The 19,898-nt window shown below is 39.1% G+C and overlaps 1 protein-coding gene and 1 long non-coding RNA gene across 3 annotated transcripts; one reads left to right on the top strand and one right to left on the bottom strand.

The window, feature by feature from the left end:
• Positions 1 to 5,550: 5,550 nt before the first annotated feature.
• Positions 5,551 to 13,082, bottom strand: LOC121994117. Of its 2 annotated transcripts, XR_006115590.1 has the most exons (9): positions 11,499 to 13,082; positions 8,232 to 8,446; positions 8,044 to 8,144; positions 7,743 to 7,831; positions 7,572 to 7,646; positions 7,162 to 7,472; positions 6,854 to 7,073; positions 6,268 to 6,339; positions 5,551 to 5,766 (listed from the first exon to the last, which is right to left on the bottom strand). It is a non-coding gene; the product is annotated as an uncharacterized LOC121994117 (long non-coding RNA). The 2 variants fall into 2 exon arrangements; XR_006115591.1 differs by lacking the exons at positions 5,551 to 5,766; positions 6,268 to 6,339 and adding an exon at positions 6,721 to 6,738.
• A 4,796-nt stretch (positions 13,083 to 17,878) lies between these two features.
• LOC121994116 (organic cation/carnitine transporter 1-like) lies at positions 17,879 to 19,672 on the top strand. The gene is made up of 2 exons (XM_042548270.1): positions 17,879 to 18,317; positions 18,401 to 19,672. Exons 1-2 carry the CDS (start codon positions 17,891 to 17,893, stop codon positions 19,567 to 19,569), a joined length of 1,596 nt encoding a protein of 531 aa, XP_042404204.1. The 5' UTR covers positions 17,879 to 17,890; the 3' UTR covers positions 19,570 to 19,672.
• Positions 19,673 to 19,898: the final 226 nt, after the last annotated feature.

Genomic DNA, 19,898 nt, shown 5'->3' with positions numbered 1-19,898 from the left:
GAAGTCTTAGTCACATTTATTGCAAAAATACTCTTAGGGATGACTTCCCTAGTATTTTTGGCTTGACCACTAGACCTAGAGTTTGTTCCATAACTATATGGAACTCTATGGTAAGAGGGCACATCCTTCTTAGCCTTTGGTTTGTATCCCAAACCTCTATGGCCATTTGATGGCTTTTGTACCCCTAAACCTAGGTTATGCTCATTTTGCCCTAATAGGATATTTTCCATCCTTTTTAGGGTCTTTTCCATTTTATCAAGTCTTGACCTCAAGACTTGATTTTCTATCACTAAGTCCTTAGTTTTAGATTTTTCATTTGATTCATGAGCATATTTGTTCTTGGGCTTGTATCTAAAATCTTTAGAGTTATTGCCCAGACTTTTACCTACATTCCTAGCCTTAGGTGTAGTGGTTTTAGTATGAAAAGCTATATGTTTTTCTTTAACGCTATCATGCTTTCTATTTTCATGGTAAATAGCATTAAAATGATATAAGTTAGAACTATCATGCCTTTTACCATAATGTAAAGGGGTAGGCTCAATAAATGTTACCTTCTTCTTTACCTTGGAGGCTCCCCCTTGACGAATGCCTCCTTGAGCCTTGACCATCTTCTTCCCCTTGGGGCATTGACTTCGGTAATGCCCTTTTTGATTGCAAGAGAAGCACACAATGTGCTCCTTGCTCTTCTTTGTTCCGGGGATGGTCTCCTTGGGCTTCGCCTTGCCCTTTTGTGCCACTTGGCCCTTCTTCTTAGCCAATTTAGGGCACTTGCTCTTGTAGTGCCCATGTTCCCTACACTCAAAGCATATAATATGATTTTTATTTTTAATTGAAACATTTATACCTTCTTGTATAGGGATGACACTTGCTCCTCCATTTGATATTTCTTGAATTTCGGAGGTGGCACCATCTTCTTCTTCTTCACTTGACCCGGATGTAGAAGCTTCTCCTTCTTCTTGATCCGGCGTCACCAAAAATTGCTCCCCCTCAATCCTAGAGGTGGAGGCTTCATCATCTTGAATATGAAACAAGGAGTATGCTCCCTCCTTGTTCCCTTCGTTGCATTCCCTTGAGGATGAAGCTTCTTGGATTTCCTCTTCTTCGGAGGTTGAGCATCTCTCAACCTCGGAGTCCTCCTCTTGGTCTTGATCCAATGAGTCGCCCTCTTTGGATTCTCCTTGATCTGGTACAGTGGAGGGGATCTCATGAATTCTTGCCAATTTGCTCCAAAACTCCTTGGCATCTTCAAACTCTCCAATTTGTTCCAAGATGTTGTTTGGCAATAAATTGACCAAAAGCTTGGTCACTTTGTCATTGGCCTCACATCTTTGGATTTGGTCTTTGCTCCACTTGCTCCTTTTGAGTACTTTGCCCTTGGAATTTGTGGGAGCTTCAAAACCTTCCATGAGAGCAAACCATTGCTCTATCTCCATCATAAGAAAATTTTCGATTCTTGATTTCCAAGAATCGAAGCTTGTAGATGAATATGGTGGAGCCACCCTTGTGTCAAATCCAAGTCCATCTTGGAATTGCATCTTGAAGTTGAGCTTGATAAAATCTTGAACTTGAAGAATTTGCTCCAACTTCTTCACCCCTCTAGCTTTTCTTGTTATGCTTGACCCTTCCGGCGATGATTCCGGTGAAGAGCGGCCTTGCTCTGATACCACTTGTTAGGACCAAAAGTAGCTAGAGGGGGGGTGAATAGCTCGTCGCGTTCGCTCGTTGCTCGGCGTTGCTTGTTCCTTCAAAGATGTGCAGCAGAAAATACAGAAACAAACACACAACGCTAACACGGTTGGTTTTACTTGGTATCCACCTCACAAGAGGTGACTAATCCAAGGATCCACACCAACACACACACTCTCCACTAAATAAAACTCTCCTTTATGGTAACTACCAAGGGCGGAGAAGCCCTACAAGACTCTCGGTACAAGAAGAAGGAAAGGGAAACAAAATACAAGCGCAAAGCTTACAATGAATGCAGAAAACCCTAACCCTAGCTTCTCTTCTTGCCTTTGATCCGCCTCTTGACTCGGAGAGCTTCCGAGAACCTTCAAGAACTGGCGATCACGAGCTTTGAGAGTGCTGTGGAGGAGCTGGCGAAGATCTGAGATGAATCGGAGAAGAGATACCATGACATCGCCTGCGGCTATAAACGACGCCACGGTGGGATCCCGATCGATTCGAATATTCCCAATCGATCGAGGCTTTGGATCGATCCACGGATCGATCGAGCGCTTATCGAAAGCGCTGGATCGATCCACGGATCGATCCGGTGCTTATCGCGTGAAGCAGCGTCCCAATCGATCCATCGATCGATTGGGACCTCTGATCGATCCACGGATAATCCACTGATCGATTGGGACATCCGGATCGATCCACCGATCGATCAGAGCTGATCGATCCATCGATCGAAGACTTGATTTTGTCCAAAACCAAGTCCCAAACCTCCCAAACCAACATCCGGTCAACCTTGACCTGTTGGTATGTCATGCCTAGCATCTAGTCACTCCCTTGACCTGCTAGGACTCCCTTACCAAGTGTCCGGTCAATCCCTTTGACCCACTTGGACTTTTCTCTGTGCCAAGTATCCGGTCAATCCCTTTGACCTACTTGGACTTTTCTTTCATGCCAAGTATCCAGTCAATCCTTTGACCTACTTGGACTTCCCAGCACCAGATGTCCGATCATCCTTGATCCATCTGGATTTTCCCTTGCCTGGCTTCACTCACCAGGACTTTCACCTAGCTTCACTCACTAGGGTTTTCCATCTGCCTAGCTTCACTCACTAGGACTTTCACCTGGCTTCACTCACCAGGATTTCCATCTGCCTAGCTTCACTCACTAGGACTTTCACCTAGCTTCACTCACTAGGGTTTTCCATCTGCCTAGCTTCACTCACCAGGATTTCCATCTGCCTACCTTCACTCACTAGGACTTTCACCTAGCTTCACTCACTAGGGTTTTCCATCTGCCTAGCTTCACTCACTAGGACTTTCCATCTGCCTAGCTTCACTCACTAGGACTTCCTTCTGCCTGGCTTCACTCACCAGGACTTTTCTTCTGCCTGGCTTCACTTACCAGGACTTTCCTTCTGCCTGGCTTCACTCACCAGGACTTTCATACTGCCTAACTTCACTCACTAGGTCTTTCATTTTGCCTAACATCCCAGTTAGGACTTCCCAGTCAAGTATCCGGTCAACCTTGACCTACTTGACTCTTCTTCAATCAATATCTTATTGTCAAACATCTAAACTCAAACCAAGACTCAGCTTGGTTACCCAGGTCAACCTTGACCTGAGGGATATTGCACCAACATTTCCATCTGCCTGACTTCACTCACCTGCACTTTCCCTTACCTAGCTTCACTCACTAGGTCTTTCATCTAGCTTCACTCACCAAGATTTCTCAACTGCCTAGCTTCACTCACTGGGTCTTTCACCTGGCTTCACTCACCAAGATTTTCAACTGCCTGGCTTCACTCACCAGGACTTCCCCTTACCTAATCCCTTGCTTAACCTTTACTTAGGGCTTTCCCAGTCAAGTATCTAATCAACTTTGATCTACTTGACTCTTCTTCACATCAAACTGGTCAAACATTGACCAGAGGAGAATCACACCAACAATATCACCAATCGAACGATTGCTCCTGAAATCTCCATATATTGTCAAACATCGAAACCAAACATCAAGACTCAAGCTTGAGCCAACTCAAGCTTAGTTAACCTGGTCAACCTTGACCCAGGGGATATTGCACCAACAATCTTCCCCTTTTTGATGTTTGACAATACCTTTAAGTTAGGCTAATCTCATAGCCTCAACTTCCCTTTATGACAAAGCATGAATGAGGGTTTCCTTTATTCTCTCCCTTTCCTAAAGGGCAAACTCCCTCTTTAGGTAATGAAGACCTAAGTTAAATCCTACATTCTCCTCTTTTGGTACACATCAAAAACTCTCCCCATGAAGAGTTACTCATACGTTGTTCACAATCTCACATGTTAGTCACAACACTACAATGAAGGTCATATACCCTTCATTGTATCCCATGCTCACCCTTGAGCATTAAACCATTTCACAATGCTCATTCTAAAGCATTTTCTCTAAAGAAGGTAAACCACCTTCCATAGTTTTGAAAAATAATTTTCATGTCCTTAAAGAGTAGCTCCCCATAAAGATATACTTCAAACTTTTGCCATTATACCAGCAATAACTTTGAATCCCTAAACCTTTAAGAAACCCAAAATTTGAAGTTTTGAGGTTCAAATATCAATATTTGAATGCAAACCTCAACCTAAATTTCAGCTTAGTCTACTTTTAAGCAAACCATTCTTGTTTCAATAAGAATATCACCCTTAAATGTATATAAACATATTCCAAGGGGTTAGGAATGCTTAATGAGACTAAAAATGGCTTAAAGTGCTTAAATCAGACTTCTCCAGTCAAAATCAGCCTTTTCAATTGATTGGGGATGGAGCTCAATCGATTGAAGCTATTATAATCGATCCAGTGATTGATTCCGCGAGCTTCTGTTTGCGGAAAATGCCTTTGAATCGATCCACTGATCGATCTAGGCATGAATGAATCGATCGGTTGATCAATTCCGCGAGCCTCTGCTCGCGAGAAACTCAAATTCAATCGATCAGCTGATAGATTAAATCTGCCCAATCGATCGACTGATCAATTGGGTTTTTGATTTCTTGAAATCTAATTTTTAGTGAATTCAGAAATACTCCAAAAATTCTATAAAATTCTAAAAATTATGAAAATTCTTTTAGACATTATTAAAAGCATATATTTTCATGGAAAAATAGCTTTCTAAAAAATACTTCCTATTTTCAAAGATTGACACAAACTTGAAAACTCTTGAAAACTTTAATGTTTTTTTCTAGTTTGTCTCTAACTTTTCAATGGTGATTACTATCAAAAGATAGCCTTCACCAAGGTTTTCCAAAAGTATTTTGAAATCATTTTCAAAATCAATTTCCAATCATGTTCTTTGGGCTCAATGCACATGACTTGTTTTGATTTCCCAATGATTGGAGGACACATACTATGTGTTTTGATGAAATCAAAACTCACACTACAACAAAAACTGCAAACAACAACGGATATTATCCGTTGTCGTATGGTCAAAAAACCGTTGTAACTGAGGGCGTTGTAGAATGTATTGCCCTACGACAACGGTTTTGAAACCGTTGTCTTTGTAGACATTTGACAATGGTTTTTATCTGTTGTTGTTTATATGCTCAAAATTTGTTTACGAAGGATACGATAACGTTTTAAAACCGTTGTGGTAGATAATTTCAACAACAGAAATAAACTGTTGTGGTAGACTCTTTTTACAACAGATTAATTTTAAAACCGTTGTGGTAGATAATTTTAATATGTTTTACAACAGATAAAACCGTTGTCTTTTATCACTTTTTATAAAAAAAACCGTTGTGGTTATGTACTTTTTATAATATTTCTAACCGTTGTCTTTAATGTTCATGTTGTAACATGATAATAACAAACAACCAATCTTTATTTAATATAAACAAACCACCAATATAAAACTAAATATTTACTACATTCAATCCATGAAAATGTTATCTTCAAATTTCAAAAATTAACTACATAAGAAAATTAACAAACAACCAAGCTTTAAGTTTCTGCTTCCATTTCAAGGGGGTCTCTTTATGATCCAAAATTCACTTCTTCTTCTCTTTAATGAATTGCAGGAACTTCTTGTAGTCCATTTGATACTATACAAGAACAACTTGAAACCTGCATATCCATGAAATGATGTAAGGAAGTGCATCTCACAAAGAGAAAAAATTAATGTTAACTCTTCTAGGATATCATGAGTCAAAACACCAGGGATTCAATGCATCATAAAGCATAATCTTAGTATTTCTCAAATGTAACTACCATAGAGTGCTCAATTTTGCTACCATCTATGTTATACGTCATGTATAAGTGAGAAAACATTTCTAGACAATCATATTGCTAATATTGAAATTTCAGGCAGATACTATATCAATTTTTATCTATAACAACGATAATGACTTTTTGACAACTACCCTAAGATTATAGTTGGCAAAATAATAAATCCCTAAAGTAAATACCCAGCATTGGAAACAGTAAATTTTTCATCTATAAACTAACTTTTGGAAAAATAGCAAAGAATCAGACAGATATGTATGTGTTTGAGAGGTATTGAATACTAAAAGATTCATTAGAAAGAAAATTACACACTAAGGAAGAAATATAGGGTCAAATTTTTACCTTATGCAGATGTGAGAAGGCACACTTGAACAAACAACCAATTCACTTCTTGGAACAGATCAATAGGAATCTCTGTCACACAAATACAAAATATGCTTAGAACTTATAGACTTTTAACACTATCAAGTGCAAACTAAATGGCTGAAGAAAAGATATGTAAATGTAACAGAATCCAGTAAATTTGCAAGTGTATTTAAAGGAAAGAACTGTTATGTATCTGCAAATAAAAATTTGAAAGAACTTCCAGAGTCAAATATAGAGCAGAATAAGACTAAGACACCTAGCTATTATAATAGTGGATCTCCCCAACATGAGAATATCCAGAGCCTCTTGAACAACCTTTTCGGCCTCAAAATCAAGTCCACTTGTGACCTCATCCAGTAAAAGAATAGAAGGATTTGAAAGCACAACACGAGCTATTGAGATTTTTATTTTCTGTTCTTCAGTCAATGATAAACCAGTCCTACCAACCTATATTGCATCATGTTCAATAAGTGTAATGCAAAATAGAATATCAAATGAGACTCAACCCAAAATTAAACATGATCAAAAGACAAGCTCAAAATTAAACATGTGCAAGATCAACCTGAGTTTCGTATCCCATTTCAAGAGAAGTTATGAAATCATATGCATGAATTGTTTTAGCAGCTTCTTCAATCTAATAAGATGTAGCAGATCTTCCATAAGCTATATTATCCTTGATGCTCAAACTTAACAAAGTTGGTTCCTGGGTAACTAGTCCAATTTGGCTTCTCAACCATTCCAACTTCAGATGTTTTATATCTCCCCATCCAATAGAACTTCACCTGCATCAAGAAATCAAGACGAAACTATCAAGCATCAATGAAACATACATTAGTGTATGATAGGAAAACATAGTCAAAGAAGACAAACCTAAGGTAAGATCATAGAAACGCTCCATAAGAGGAATTATACTACTTTTTCTAGAGTCATTCCTACCAACAAGGGCCACAGTTTTTCTCGCAGGTATATTTTGGTAAAAGCCACTCAGTATGAGAATTTTTGGACGTGAAAGATAGCTGAAGTAAACATTCCTGAACTCAATATTTCCTTGCATTGTAGCTAAGGTACTTCCATCCTGATTAAGAGAAGAATTTGAACAGCTTATCATCTCAAAAAGTTTGTAAGCAGCAATTCTCCCTTGCTCAAATGAATAGAAATTGATAGCCGCTTGATTAAGTCCACTGAAAATGACAGACTTAATGAGAACAAAAGATATCCTAGAGAGAAAATGAAAAGATATACTGGAGATGAATGTAGGTTTCATAACAAAGCTTACTTACAGGCTACTCAAAATTACAACAAACAAAGTTGTAATAATTTCTCCACCATTAGCCTTTCCATTCGAAATCAGGAACCTCCCAACCCAAAGTTGTAAAGCACAAGAACATATAGTAAGACCATATGTGAAGTCAAGACCAAGGCCTTGCACTAGACTAATCGGTATTCCATACCTTAGTGTAGCTTGAAGTGAGGTTGCATAAGAATACTTAGCAAGAGTATCATTTGTAAAGGCATACAATGTTCTAATGTATGAAATCGTCTGCAAAATCAAAAAGTGTGTAAAAAGAACCAAATTGTATGGCTGAACTACAAAATAGAGATCATTGTTCACCATTGAAATTATATTGCTATAAATAGGACAAAGCACTGTCAGATTGATAATTTTGAAGATAAATCAACAAACTTTTTCAAATCAGTTTAGGTTTTATCATCATAGTTAAAAGGTCTAAGGTTGGGTATAAATATTTTTACATGTTCAATTGCACTAGTAGCAGTATCTCCATTTTCAAGGCCTAGTGCTAGAGAATACCCATCAATATGACATCAGTTAAAGGACTTCATCAAATGGGATCCTGGAAAATAGTTGATAATTTAATTAAAATATCTTCTTCCAATGAAATGAAATGAAATTGGAAAATGATTTTTCACCATAAACAGACCTCACCACCTTCTACAGAATTTGACTTCCCTCCTAATAGGTCCATTGCAAATTGCAATTACAATTGCTTCATATGTTTCCCTTGAAATATCTCTGAGAGGCATTCCACCCGTGGAGAAATGCTAAGCAATGGATGATGCAGATTCAACTTGTTCGAGTGGTATATGTTCTCTATCACCCTCTGTCACCCTTAAGCTCAAGTAGATCACGGAGAACCTAAGAAAGTGAAGTCATTGTCACTGACACACACACAAAGAGTTGATCGGCAAACTTTATAAAGCTTCAAATATGCCATGCTTTTATAAACGCAGTTTTAATTCTGAACAATAGATATATATAGGTTTTCTATGTAGTATGAACCATTGTGATTGGAAGGCATAGATTAGTATACTACTCAATGCACACATCAAGTCTAGTCTAGAAACAATACTAGAACTAGAAGATAAACCATGGATACAACTATTTAATTAACACCAATCACAATTAATCCACCTATAATACCACAATGTGATATTAAGATAACAAGTCTTATTTTGGCATGTACACCTGAATATTTGATCTTATTTCATGAAACAACGAATGCAGTATGGCATGCAGTGCATAGGTGTATGCTCTAATTTTCAATGCAGATTTATGTATTTTCACTCTTTTCCAACCAAAATCAAGTCTAATAGCATTAAGTACAACCACTAAAAAGCCTATTTTATTACCATCAAACATGTTCATGCTGCTTGCTAATGTCAACTAAAGCAAAGAATTCACAACCATATGCAAAGCGAGAAAAAAGAAATATAGATTAACTTAATACTTGTAATACGAACAAGTGTTTTCCTCCCAGACAAATCTGTAACATGCTACAAGCCCAAAACAGGTGAGAAAAATCAAAACTTTAATTCCCCTTCTAAACCAACAGATCAGGAAGTGGACTTGTTTGACTCACAATGAAAGTATCATTAAAAGAAGAAAAGATGTGGGCAACACCAAACACTGTCTCCCCCTCCCATACAGTTGGCCCAAGCATCACATTCTCCTCCTTGGGCTCCCTAGTCTTCTTTCTTCCCGACTACAAAACCAACAGGCAATAAGAAAAAAAGAGAGAGACGAGAGAGCAGTAACAACGAAGAGGAAGACGGCGACGGCGAGAGGCGGATCGAGCTTCGGCGATGGCGACGACGAGAGGAAGACGACGACGGTGACGACGACGGCGAGAGGCGGATCGAGCTTCGGCTGCGACAGGTCGAAGGGAGGATCCCATGGCTTGGGGTCGTGCTTCAGAAGGCTGTCGCAATGGCAGAGGAGGAAGTTGACTAGGGTTTTGAGGCACTTGCAGATCTTGCGCAAGTGCTCCATTTGGTGTCATGGCGTGAAGAGATAGTCGAGGAGAGGAAAGAAAAATGGCTTAGGGTTCGGGAATGCTAAGGGGAAAACACGGCGCGAAAAGATTTTTGCAGAGAGGGAAAGCAAAACTGCGAGGGGAAATGACGAAACAAATAAAGTCAAAGACAACGGTTTTATTAAAACTGTTGTCGTAGCCCATAAAAAAGCGTTTAAAGACAACGATTTTAGAAAATCGTTATAAAAAGTGTTGTTAATTCAAAAAGAAATCGCTCAATGACAACAGTTTTCCCAAAACCATTGTCTTTTATATTTAATGGGGAGTTCAAAGACAACGGTTTTGGCAAAAACCGTTGTCTTTGAGCAAAAACGCAACGCTTTCTCTTAAAACCGTTGTCGTAGGGGTGTTGTCTTTTAACATTTTTGTTGTAGTGTCACTAAGATGCACTAAATCAACATCTTAAGTTTTGTTCATCATCCTAATATCTCACTTGTATCTAATGTGCACTAAAACACATACAAGTCACCTTATAGTCTTTTTGAGATATAGATTTTGGTTTTTCCCTAAACTAAGGATCATACATACCTATCTAGGCATGTTAATTTACGAATATCCACCTAGGATGTCACTTGTTAGTAAATGTCATTGTCCTTAATTATAAAGAATTTAAAACTAATGTATGATGTTTTTATGGCATACATCAAAATAAGTAATTTTCAAAAAAAAAAATGTTTTAGCTACATGATGTATGTATTACATGACATGATATTTTTATATTTTTCATAATATAAATGAATGTAGAATACGATGTCATGTCATATGATAGGCAAACAAAGCATAACAATTTAGCATAAATAAAATATACCTAGATAATCTATCTAAATATTCTTAAATATTTGCTATATTAAAATCTAATCCTAGATTGCCCACATTTTCTCAAGAAAATATCAAAACCCAACTTAACATTTCTTTTACTCTTGATTAGTTGTGCCAATTTAAATCAAGTGTAATTCCTCAAATTTTGGACATTTACTCCTCCAAAGAGTAATCAAATAATCTTTTTCATTTTAAAAGGTTAACAGAAACCTTGAAAATGCTTCCAAGTATCAACTTTATTAAGGTTAGGTTAACCACCCTTACCCATTTAGAGTTGACACTCTCTAAACCCATCTAGAGTGTAGAGAATATGCTCCTACAAACCTAAAACCTATTGGGGCTCCTTGGATGCTCTAGGTATTTAATAGGAATGACTTCTCTAGATACCTTCCTAGTGACATTCTTAGGCTTCTTAGAAGCCTTAGTCACACTTGACTCACTTAGGCCAACTCTAGGGATAGCTTCCCTTGTGACCTTCTTGGTGACTTTCTTTGACTTCTTAGAAGTCTTAGTCACATTGTTCTTGGCAAAAATACTTCTAGGGATAACTTCCCTTGTATCTTTGACTTGACCCTTAGACCTAGGGTTGGTTCCATAACTATATGGAACCCTATGGTATGAAACCACATTCTTCTTATCCTTAGGTTTGTATCCCAAACCTTTATGATCATTTGATGGCTTTTGTATTCCTAGACTTAGGTAATGTTCATTTTACCCTTTTAGAATATTTTACATTCTTTTCAGGGTCTTTTCCAATTTGTCAAGACTTGACCTCAATGCTTGGTTTTCCAATCTTAAATCCTTAGATTTGGATTTTTCATTTTTCCCTTGAGCATTTTTATTTTTAGGCCTATATCTAAAATCGCTAGAGTTATTGCTTAATTTATTATCTATCTTTCTAACCCTAGGTGTGGTAGTCTTAGCATGATATGCTAGATATTTGTCCTTAACTCTATCATGCTTCCTATTTTTATAATAAATTGTATTAAAATGATACAAACTAGACATAGCATGCTTTTTACCATGAGTTAAAGGAATTGGCTCAATAAATGATACCTTGGGTTTTCTCTTTGAAGCTCCCCTTGACTTGAGATTCCTCCTTTGACTTTGACCGATTTCTTCTCCTTAGGATATTAACTCTGATAATGTCCTCTTTGATTACAAGAAAAGTACACAATGTGCTTCTTGCTCTTATTTGTCATGGGAGCGGTCTCCTTGGGCTTCTCCTTGCCCTTAGGTGTCACTTGACCCTTACTCTTGGTCAATTTGAGACATTTACTCTTGTAGTGCCCTCTTTCCCTACACTCAAAGCATATAATATGATTTTTATTATTTAAACTTGAAATTTCTATACCTTCGCTTGTAGGGATAACACTAGCTCCTCCATTTGAATTTTCTAGACTTTTGGAGGTTACACCATCTTCTTCTTCTTCATTTGACCCGAAGGTGGAAGCCTCTTCTTCTTCTTGGTCAGGTGTCAATGAAGGACGCTCCCCCTCAATCCTAGAGGTGGAGGCATCACTTGGCTATGACATCTTCGATTTGGGCATCTCAATTTTGGAGGACTAGAATTTCTTTCAAAGAAAGAGATGGTGAGAGGACTACCTTGTATCAAACATCCCGATCAATTATGTGAAGCATGTCTACACGGGAAGTAATTCAGAAGAGGTTTTCCAAAGGAGTCAAGTTCAAGAGCCCAAAAGCCGCTTAAACTTATACATACAGATGTTTGCGGTCCGATAAAGCCAAGGTCACTTGGTAAGAATAATTATTTTATTCTTTTTATAGATGACTTTTCTCGAAAAACTTGGGTATACTTCTTGAAGCAAAAAATCCGGAGGTCTTTAGCATATTCAAGAAATTTAAAGCGGCCGCAGAAAAGGAGAGCGGTCGCTTGATCAAAATTATGTATTCTAATCGAGGAGGAGAATTTATCCCAAAGGGGTTTCACGAATTTTGTGAAACCAACGGAATACGATGACCCTTGACGGTTCCAAGATCCTCTCAACAAAATGGAGTGGTGGAAAGAAAGAATCAAATCATCCTTGACATGATAAGGAGCATTCTCAAAAGCAAGAGGCTACCAAAGGAACTAAGGGAAAAAGCAGTTCCATGTATAGTATACTTATCCAACCGATCACCAACAAGGAGTGTATGGGGCAAGACACCACAAGAAGCATGGAGTAGAAGGAAACTCAGGATTTCTCATCTAAGAGTTTTTGGGAGTATAGCTCACGTTCATGTGCCTGATGAAGCAAGAAACAAATTGGATGATAAAAGTAAGAAGTTTATTTTTATTGGCTATGATACTAACTTAATATGGTATAAGCTATACAATCCAGATACTGGGAAGACAATCAATAGTCGAGATGTCATATTTAATGAAGAAGAAGAATGGAATTGGAAATCTCAAAATGTAGATTAGAACTTCTTCCCGTACTTTGAAGAAGATGTGGAACAACCAATGGTGGAGCAAATAAGAGAGGAGCCTACTACTCCACTAATAACACCAATATCAAGTACTCAAGAGAATTCATCTGCATCAACTTCAAGTGAAAGAGTACCACACTTTAGAAGCTTACGGGACATTTATGAGGTAACCGAAAATCAAGAAAATCTTACTCTATGTTGCCTCTTTGCTAATTGTGAGCCTATAGATTTCCAAAAAGATATAAAAAGAAAAAAGTGGAAAGATGTGATAGATGAAGAAGTCAATGTAATAAAAAAGAAAGGTACATGGGAGTTAACTCCACTTCCTGAAGGGCATAAGACAACTAAGATTCAAGTTGATAATAAAATTTTCCATGATAGAAGAAAGCACATCGATACACGCTATCACTATATCAGATAGTGCATTACAAGAAAAGAGATGCAAATGGAATACATAAAATCTCAAGATCAAGTTGTTGATATTTTTACCAAGCCTCTTAAATGTGAAGACTTCATTAAGTTGCAATATTTACTTGGAGTCACAAAATTAAATTTAAGAGGGGTACTGGAAATTAAAATTTATTTTATTAATAGAGATAAAAATGAGATGAGGTGGCATTTCTTGATAAGAAGATAGGGATAGAATTTGATGAGATGTCAATCTTGATAAGAATGAGAGTTCGTGATAAGAAGATAGGGATAGAATTTGATGAGATGTCAATCTTGATAAGAATGAGAGTTCGTGATAAGAAGATAGGGATAGAATTTGATGAGGTGGCAATCATGATAAGAATAAGAGTTTCGTAAAGATATAATTAAAACAAATCTAGTGTTTATTCAATAAGCCTATAAATATGTACCTTTATCCAATGAATGAAGTAAGTTGAGTTTGCTTGTTTTATTCTCTTCCTCTTTCACGTAGAGTGAATTCTTCTCCCATTAATCTTTTATTTTCTTCTCGAATAATTCTTTTTTCCAACATTTATATGGACTATAATTACCTCTGTAGTTATGTGGTATATACCATATTCCAATTGCAGTAAGCAATTCGACGATGACAAAGTTGATGATGAAAAAGGGTAACTATCGATTTGTATTGCTTCATTTTCCTTGTAACTCAACTCAAGTCACTAAAAACTTCAACTACCCTGATCCTGTCCGAAAACGGTGAAGATAGCTAGCTGGCTGGGATGTGGTTCAGCAATTGTCCTCGTGAAGACTTCGCTTAGCTCTGCAAAACCAAGAACGTCAGTGTTGAGCCAGGAATGGGGTCCCCGACATTGGTCCTCCGACACTCAAGTCAAACACCGAAATAGTAAAGAGATGACAAAAAACTATAGCAACGACATGAGCTCAAGCACAAATAATGCATACCTCCGTCAGTGCATGAACTCCCTTTATATAATACTCTAGTAGCAGACGTGCACATTTCTCAAGGCGCGTGCACATTTTCCTAACTGTCCTATGAAAAGACATGTCAAGAAAGTATCTCTGACATCATTTCTTAACAGGACATGCAAATCCTTGACATGATAGTAAAGCTTCCGTAGTACGATTTGTCTGTTGACCACGCTCCCCTATCAATGGCACGAACTCCCAACAGGATGAGCTACACAAGGGGTCTCACTGTTTGGCTGAGTTGCCTGAATTCCCCGCACGGTCGCTCAAGGCTATTCTTCTCCATGGGCGCTCGTCTCAGTAGTTCGTTCCTCGTCGACCGGGCAGACGGTCCGGTCTGACTAGCTTTCATTTGGTCGTAATTGTGAGCATCTGATGTCCTCTCTATAATCATCCCGGTCGGACGAACAATCTGTATAGCAGAGCCTCCGAGCCAATCGGATCCTTCAGGCCCGCTCGGCTCGTTGCCACCCACTCGGCCAACTTTGGTGAGATGGCGATTTCCTGCCCTTGACCGTCTTAATTTTGATCTCCACGTCAACTGTTATTCTCACCTTTAACTCATACTTGATCGGCTCCCTTTATCATCGCATCATACCCATTTCTCGGTCCTCAAAATATACATTGTCAAGTACTTTCGTAAAACTGGTGTAGAACATGATCCAAGATACATTTAACGCTAATGTGATTTCTAATGGGATCTTATGTTAGGTTGTTCGATAGACTCCACCAAATGAAAGTGTTTTGGGTTCAATTTCATTATCTACGTTTGTATAACAAGTTCCATTTCGCTAAGAATAACTCTTGGGAAGCTTGAGAAGGAAATATTAAATAGCGTGATCAGCTGCATGCCACTAACACTATTCCTCGTTTGGCAACTCTGCCACTATAAAAGTTCTTTTGCTCTATTTTTTTTTCACCGATCAGTATATTCTAGCGATGCTTATCAGATTCTATTTGTCTAAAACTACGTTGCGTACTCGTGTTTCCTAGGAACAGGACAACTAATGAGGTATGTATAGATAGAGATGAGGACTTCCACCATAGTTAATTACTAATTCTTTGAGTTGTTTTATCAAGTAGACCATCTGATGCCTTCTTGACAGGGCAAGCACCAAATCTCTAAGTGCTCTTCCCGTAAGCACGATTATTGGTTATTTAAATCGCATACCGAAGAATATTCCTTTGCACCTCATGAAAGAGTTTCTAACATTTCCAGTTCATATCGACTTGTAAAAGAAAATTTCAGTCAGTTGGTCTACTGTTTTAGTCTGTCCATAGCCATTTAGAAAGATTTGAATGGATAGAAAAGAAAGCTGATCTGTGTATTCCTTGTTGAGTATGAGAACTGTGAGATCCTTGAGCATATGTTCAGTTACATGTTTGAGTATGGTCGGCACTTGCGCAGTAAATAATTGAATTAGTGGTCAAGAAGAAGTGAAGCACTGGAAAGAAAACTAATCTTTTCCACTGAATTTAGCCATTTCATTCCAGTTTGGTGATGCAAAGGTGGGGAGCATGCATGTAATGGATTGTGAAAAGGATACAACTTTGTTTGATAGTTGAGTCCCTGGTACAGAAAAATTGTATAAATTTAATAGGACAGACTAATTGCTTCTTATCCACCATCAGCAACTCAGAACTGTTGGTTTGTGATAGGATCTAGAGTAGAGGAGTCATGTTATATACTTCGAATTTATTTAGATAAACTAGGAGTTTGAAAGAATTGGGATTGGCATAAAGTTAGAAAAAGGAAAATTTTGGTTTTGAAGTTTCTCCTTTCCTTCAAATGTCTTTTGGAGCTTCTAAGTCATGAAAAAAATACTCTATGGAGTTCCTCCCCTCTCGCCACCTCACTTCCAAATTTTTAATTATTGGCATTAATCTTGTTTAAGGGAAAAAATAGCTACAAAATTTCCTCAGATACTCATAATTTGGTTTGAAGTATATGAAAAAAATCATGAATTCACTTAAATGATATCAACACTATCAATTATATATTAAATAATAATCATAATAAGCTAATAAGTGTTAGGTTTATATCAATTTGATTTTAACGATAGGTCATCATCAAACACTTTTGAATAAGCTTAAAGTCCAAATGAGCAATATTGTATCCTTGAGCTATTTAATTATGATTAATGTATTTAAATATATTTAGTTGATTGGAGTTTGATAAATTTGACATTTGAAAATTTAAATTAAAATTCTGGATGGATGCTGGAGGCTGCATACTGCACTGGAACAACGAAGAAACTCCCGAGTATTTTTCATCGCCAGCGCCACCACGACACACCACCACACGAAGGGAGTTAAATCACGCCTTTCTGAGCATCTCGTAATCGTAAATCATTCATAAAGATTCATACTCCATCACATTTAAAATTAAAATTTTATTCTTTTTAAAAACTTTTCTTTATTATTATAAATCTCTCCAATAAATTTTTTCTGACTCCGCTATCAATTTATTTATTTTAATTTATATTTTTACTCCTCTTTATTTATAATTTCATTTAGGGTATATAAATTAATTAATATTTTAATTTAATATTTATAATTATATTAGTATTTTAAATTTTATATATTTATTTATGTAAAAATAATAATTTGATAAAAATAAATAAATGTTTAAAAAATATATAAATAAACAAAAATTTTAAAAACACATTAAATAAGGCAATGGGCTCCTGCTACCTGCTTAAAAAATATAAATCCGATCATAAGATTTTGAGATAGATTTATAGAAAAGATTATAAACTCCATCCACATAATGAGAGTGATGTTTATAGTGGAGTTAAATGAGAGTACATTTAAATCTCAGGAGAATAAATCCTATGAGAATCGAATCCTAATAAAATAACTTTGTCATCCAAATATCAATTCGGTTATGGCCATAAACAAGTCAAGTCGAGTTAAGATTTGGAATGTTTAAGTTTATTTGATAAGGTAATTGACGTAAGCCAAGTTAAACCTAAAATAAATTAAGTGTTTGAAATGATTATTCAATTAGCTTGGTTTGATTTTTTTATGATCTTGAACTTGGTTCAAACTCCAGCTTGAGCTTGTTTTAATTAACTAAATATATATTCATGAGCATATATTTGTTTAATTTAATAAATATTATTTATTTAATTTAACTTTAAATTTTTTTATCGAATTAATTTTATATATAAAAAATATAAATAAATTTTTATCAAACAAAATACTAAATTTATTTATAAACATTCGATCCATTTATCCTTCTAAACAAAACTGGGCTGCCATGCGTACAGGGCATGCTGCACTGAAACAAGCGGCTGCTCCACGTTTCAGATTCACAATCCCGGTCATTTCGCATAAGAAACAACAAGATTATAACAGCCTCCACCACCTCATGGCTTCATCGCCATAGCCAACCGGCGACGTCACTCCCCACCTCCATGAAAAAGGGGCATCACATCTTTAAGCTTTACTGTAACAAAACGCAAGCACAACCAGAACAAGACGCCAACTCCGCCACGTGATCATAGTCACGACGACACTGTGAAGCGGAGGATCTTCCCCTGCTTTCGAAATCGACAGCCTTTAAAAGCCCCTCCTCCCCCACGCCTCCTCACCAACCACCTTTGCTTCTCCTCGCCATGGATGAGCTCCAAGAGCTGGTGGTTCAAACCGGAGCAGTAGCCCAGCCTGAAGCGGCGGCCAATGCGGAGCCGCCGAGGCTGGAGCTCACCGTGGAGGAGATCATCGAGGACCACGTCGGCTCCCTGGGCTTCGCGCAGCTTCTGCACGTTTTCTTCGTCTCCATCGCGTGGGTGTTCGACGCGCAGAGCACGCTCGTCACCATCTTCAGCGACGCCCAGCCGGCTTGGAGGTGTAAGGCATCGTCCTCATCGCTGCCGGCGTGCTCCGCGACCACGCCGGCGGGGATGTGCGGGCTCGACCGGGGGGCCTGGGAGTGGGTTGCCGGGAGCAAGAGCTCCATCATCGCCGAGTGGGATCTCGTCTGCGGCAAGAGATTTCAAGCTGGGATTCCTGCGTCCCTGTTCTTCCTCGGTTCACTGCTCGGCAAGATCGTTGACTTGCCTGTACAAAAAATAAACAAGGGATTCTTGTCTTTTGACTGAAATGGAAGAGTTCTTCATTTACAGGCTCGGCGGCGCATGGCCGGCTGGCGGACACCTACATCGGCCGGAAGAATACGGTGTGGCTATCCTGCCTCCTCGCTTCCATAACGGCGTTCCTAACTGCGCTCTCTCCAAACATCTGGGTCTACACCATCTTCCGCTTCACCAACGGCTTCGCCCGCTCCGGCGTCGGCATCTGCTGCCTCGTCCTCGCCACCGAAGTAGTCGGCCGGAGATGGCGTGGCCAGGTCGGTCAATACGGCTTCTTCTTCTTCACAGTCGGCTTCCTCTCCCTCCCGTTCATGGCCTATCCGGCGCGACACTCCTGGCGTGCCATCTACAAGATCATGTCCCTCCCCCCTCTCGCTTACTCCCTCCTCGTCCTCCCCTTCATCGCCGAGTCCCCCCGGTGGCTCGCCGTCATGGGCCGCACTCAGGACGCGCTCCTCGTCCTCGAAAAGTTCGCCAAGCTCAACGGTCGAAAACTACCGCCAAATGTGTCCATCTCCGTTCCCACCGCCGCCAGCAGCACGGCGAAAACAGAGAGCTTGTGGTCGGCAAAATGGGCGACGAGGAGAGTGCTCTTTCTCATGGCCGCCGGCTTCGGCGTCGGATTCGTCTACTACGGAGTCCAGCTCAACGTCGAGAACCTCAACTTCAACCTCTACTTCACTGTCGGCGTCAACGCGCTGATGGAGATCCCCGCCATCTTCCTCGGCAGCATCTTTCTCAGCTTCGCCAGCCGCCGCCTCCTCTTCTCCTCCTCCTCCTACGTCACCGGCGCCGCCTGCTTCCTCTGCATCCTCTTCGGCAAGAATACCAAATCAAGAGGCAGCTTAGCGCAACTGAGCATCGAGGCCATCGGCTTCATGGCCTCCTCCATGGCCTTCGACATCCTTTACGTCTACTGCGTCGAGCTGTTTCCCACCAACGTAAGGAACTTCGCCGTCTCGATGCTCCGGCAGGCGCTGATGCTAGGCGCGGCCATCGCGCCGCACTTAGTGGTGCTGGGCCGGCTGAGCCCGGCCATCTCTTTCGTCATTTTCGGAGGTCTCTCCGTGTTTAGTGGCCTCGTGACCATTTGGCTGCCGGAGACCCGGAACGCTCCTCTCTGCGAGACATTGGAGCAGCAGGAGAAATTGGAGAAGATGAACTCTGTTCCCGTCTCGGAAACGGAAGGAGTGACAGCTTAGTAGCAGACGAAGCGCTCAAAATCGTGTTCCTTAGCTCACCTGTACAAACCCCTCTGCAAGATTTAAATTTCCCTAACCGTTTCAAATAAACGATCACACTATTCAAGAAAGGAACAAGTCTTAAATAATATCTAACAATTCAGTAATTAGAAGCTAATCACAAAGAAACGAATCCAATTCACAAATGTTTGTGAAACAAAAGATTTGTCTAGTTGCCCCGGCCAAGTCGGCATACATCAGCACCAGTTTCAGAAAGATGGCCTTGTCTCTCACCGTGCCCTTTTCGGTTGCTTGCTTCTAGGAAAAGTTCTCCCACTATTTCGGCCTCT

This window comes from Zingiber officinale, chromosome 6A (genome assembly GCF_018446385.1).
Source record: "Zingiber officinale cultivar Zhangliang chromosome 6A, Zo_v1.1, whole genome shotgun sequence".
Taxonomy (NCBI): domain Eukaryota; kingdom Viridiplantae; phylum Streptophyta; class Magnoliopsida; order Zingiberales; family Zingiberaceae; genus Zingiber; species Zingiber officinale.
The sequence above is the reverse complement of the archived record's forward strand: the minus strand, read 5'-3'. Positions and strand labels throughout refer to the sequence as shown.

Excerpts from the sequence above, each read along its gene's own strand:
- LOC121994116 (XM_042548270.1), top strand. The coding sequence starts at position 17,891 with ATGGATGAGCTCCAAGAGCTGGTGGTTCAAACCGGAGCAGTAGCCCAG. Across the intron at positions 18,318-18,400 it reads CTTCCTCGGTTCACTGCTCG|GCTCGGCGGCGCATGGCCGG; the intron begins GCAAGATCGTTG and ends CTTCATTTACAG.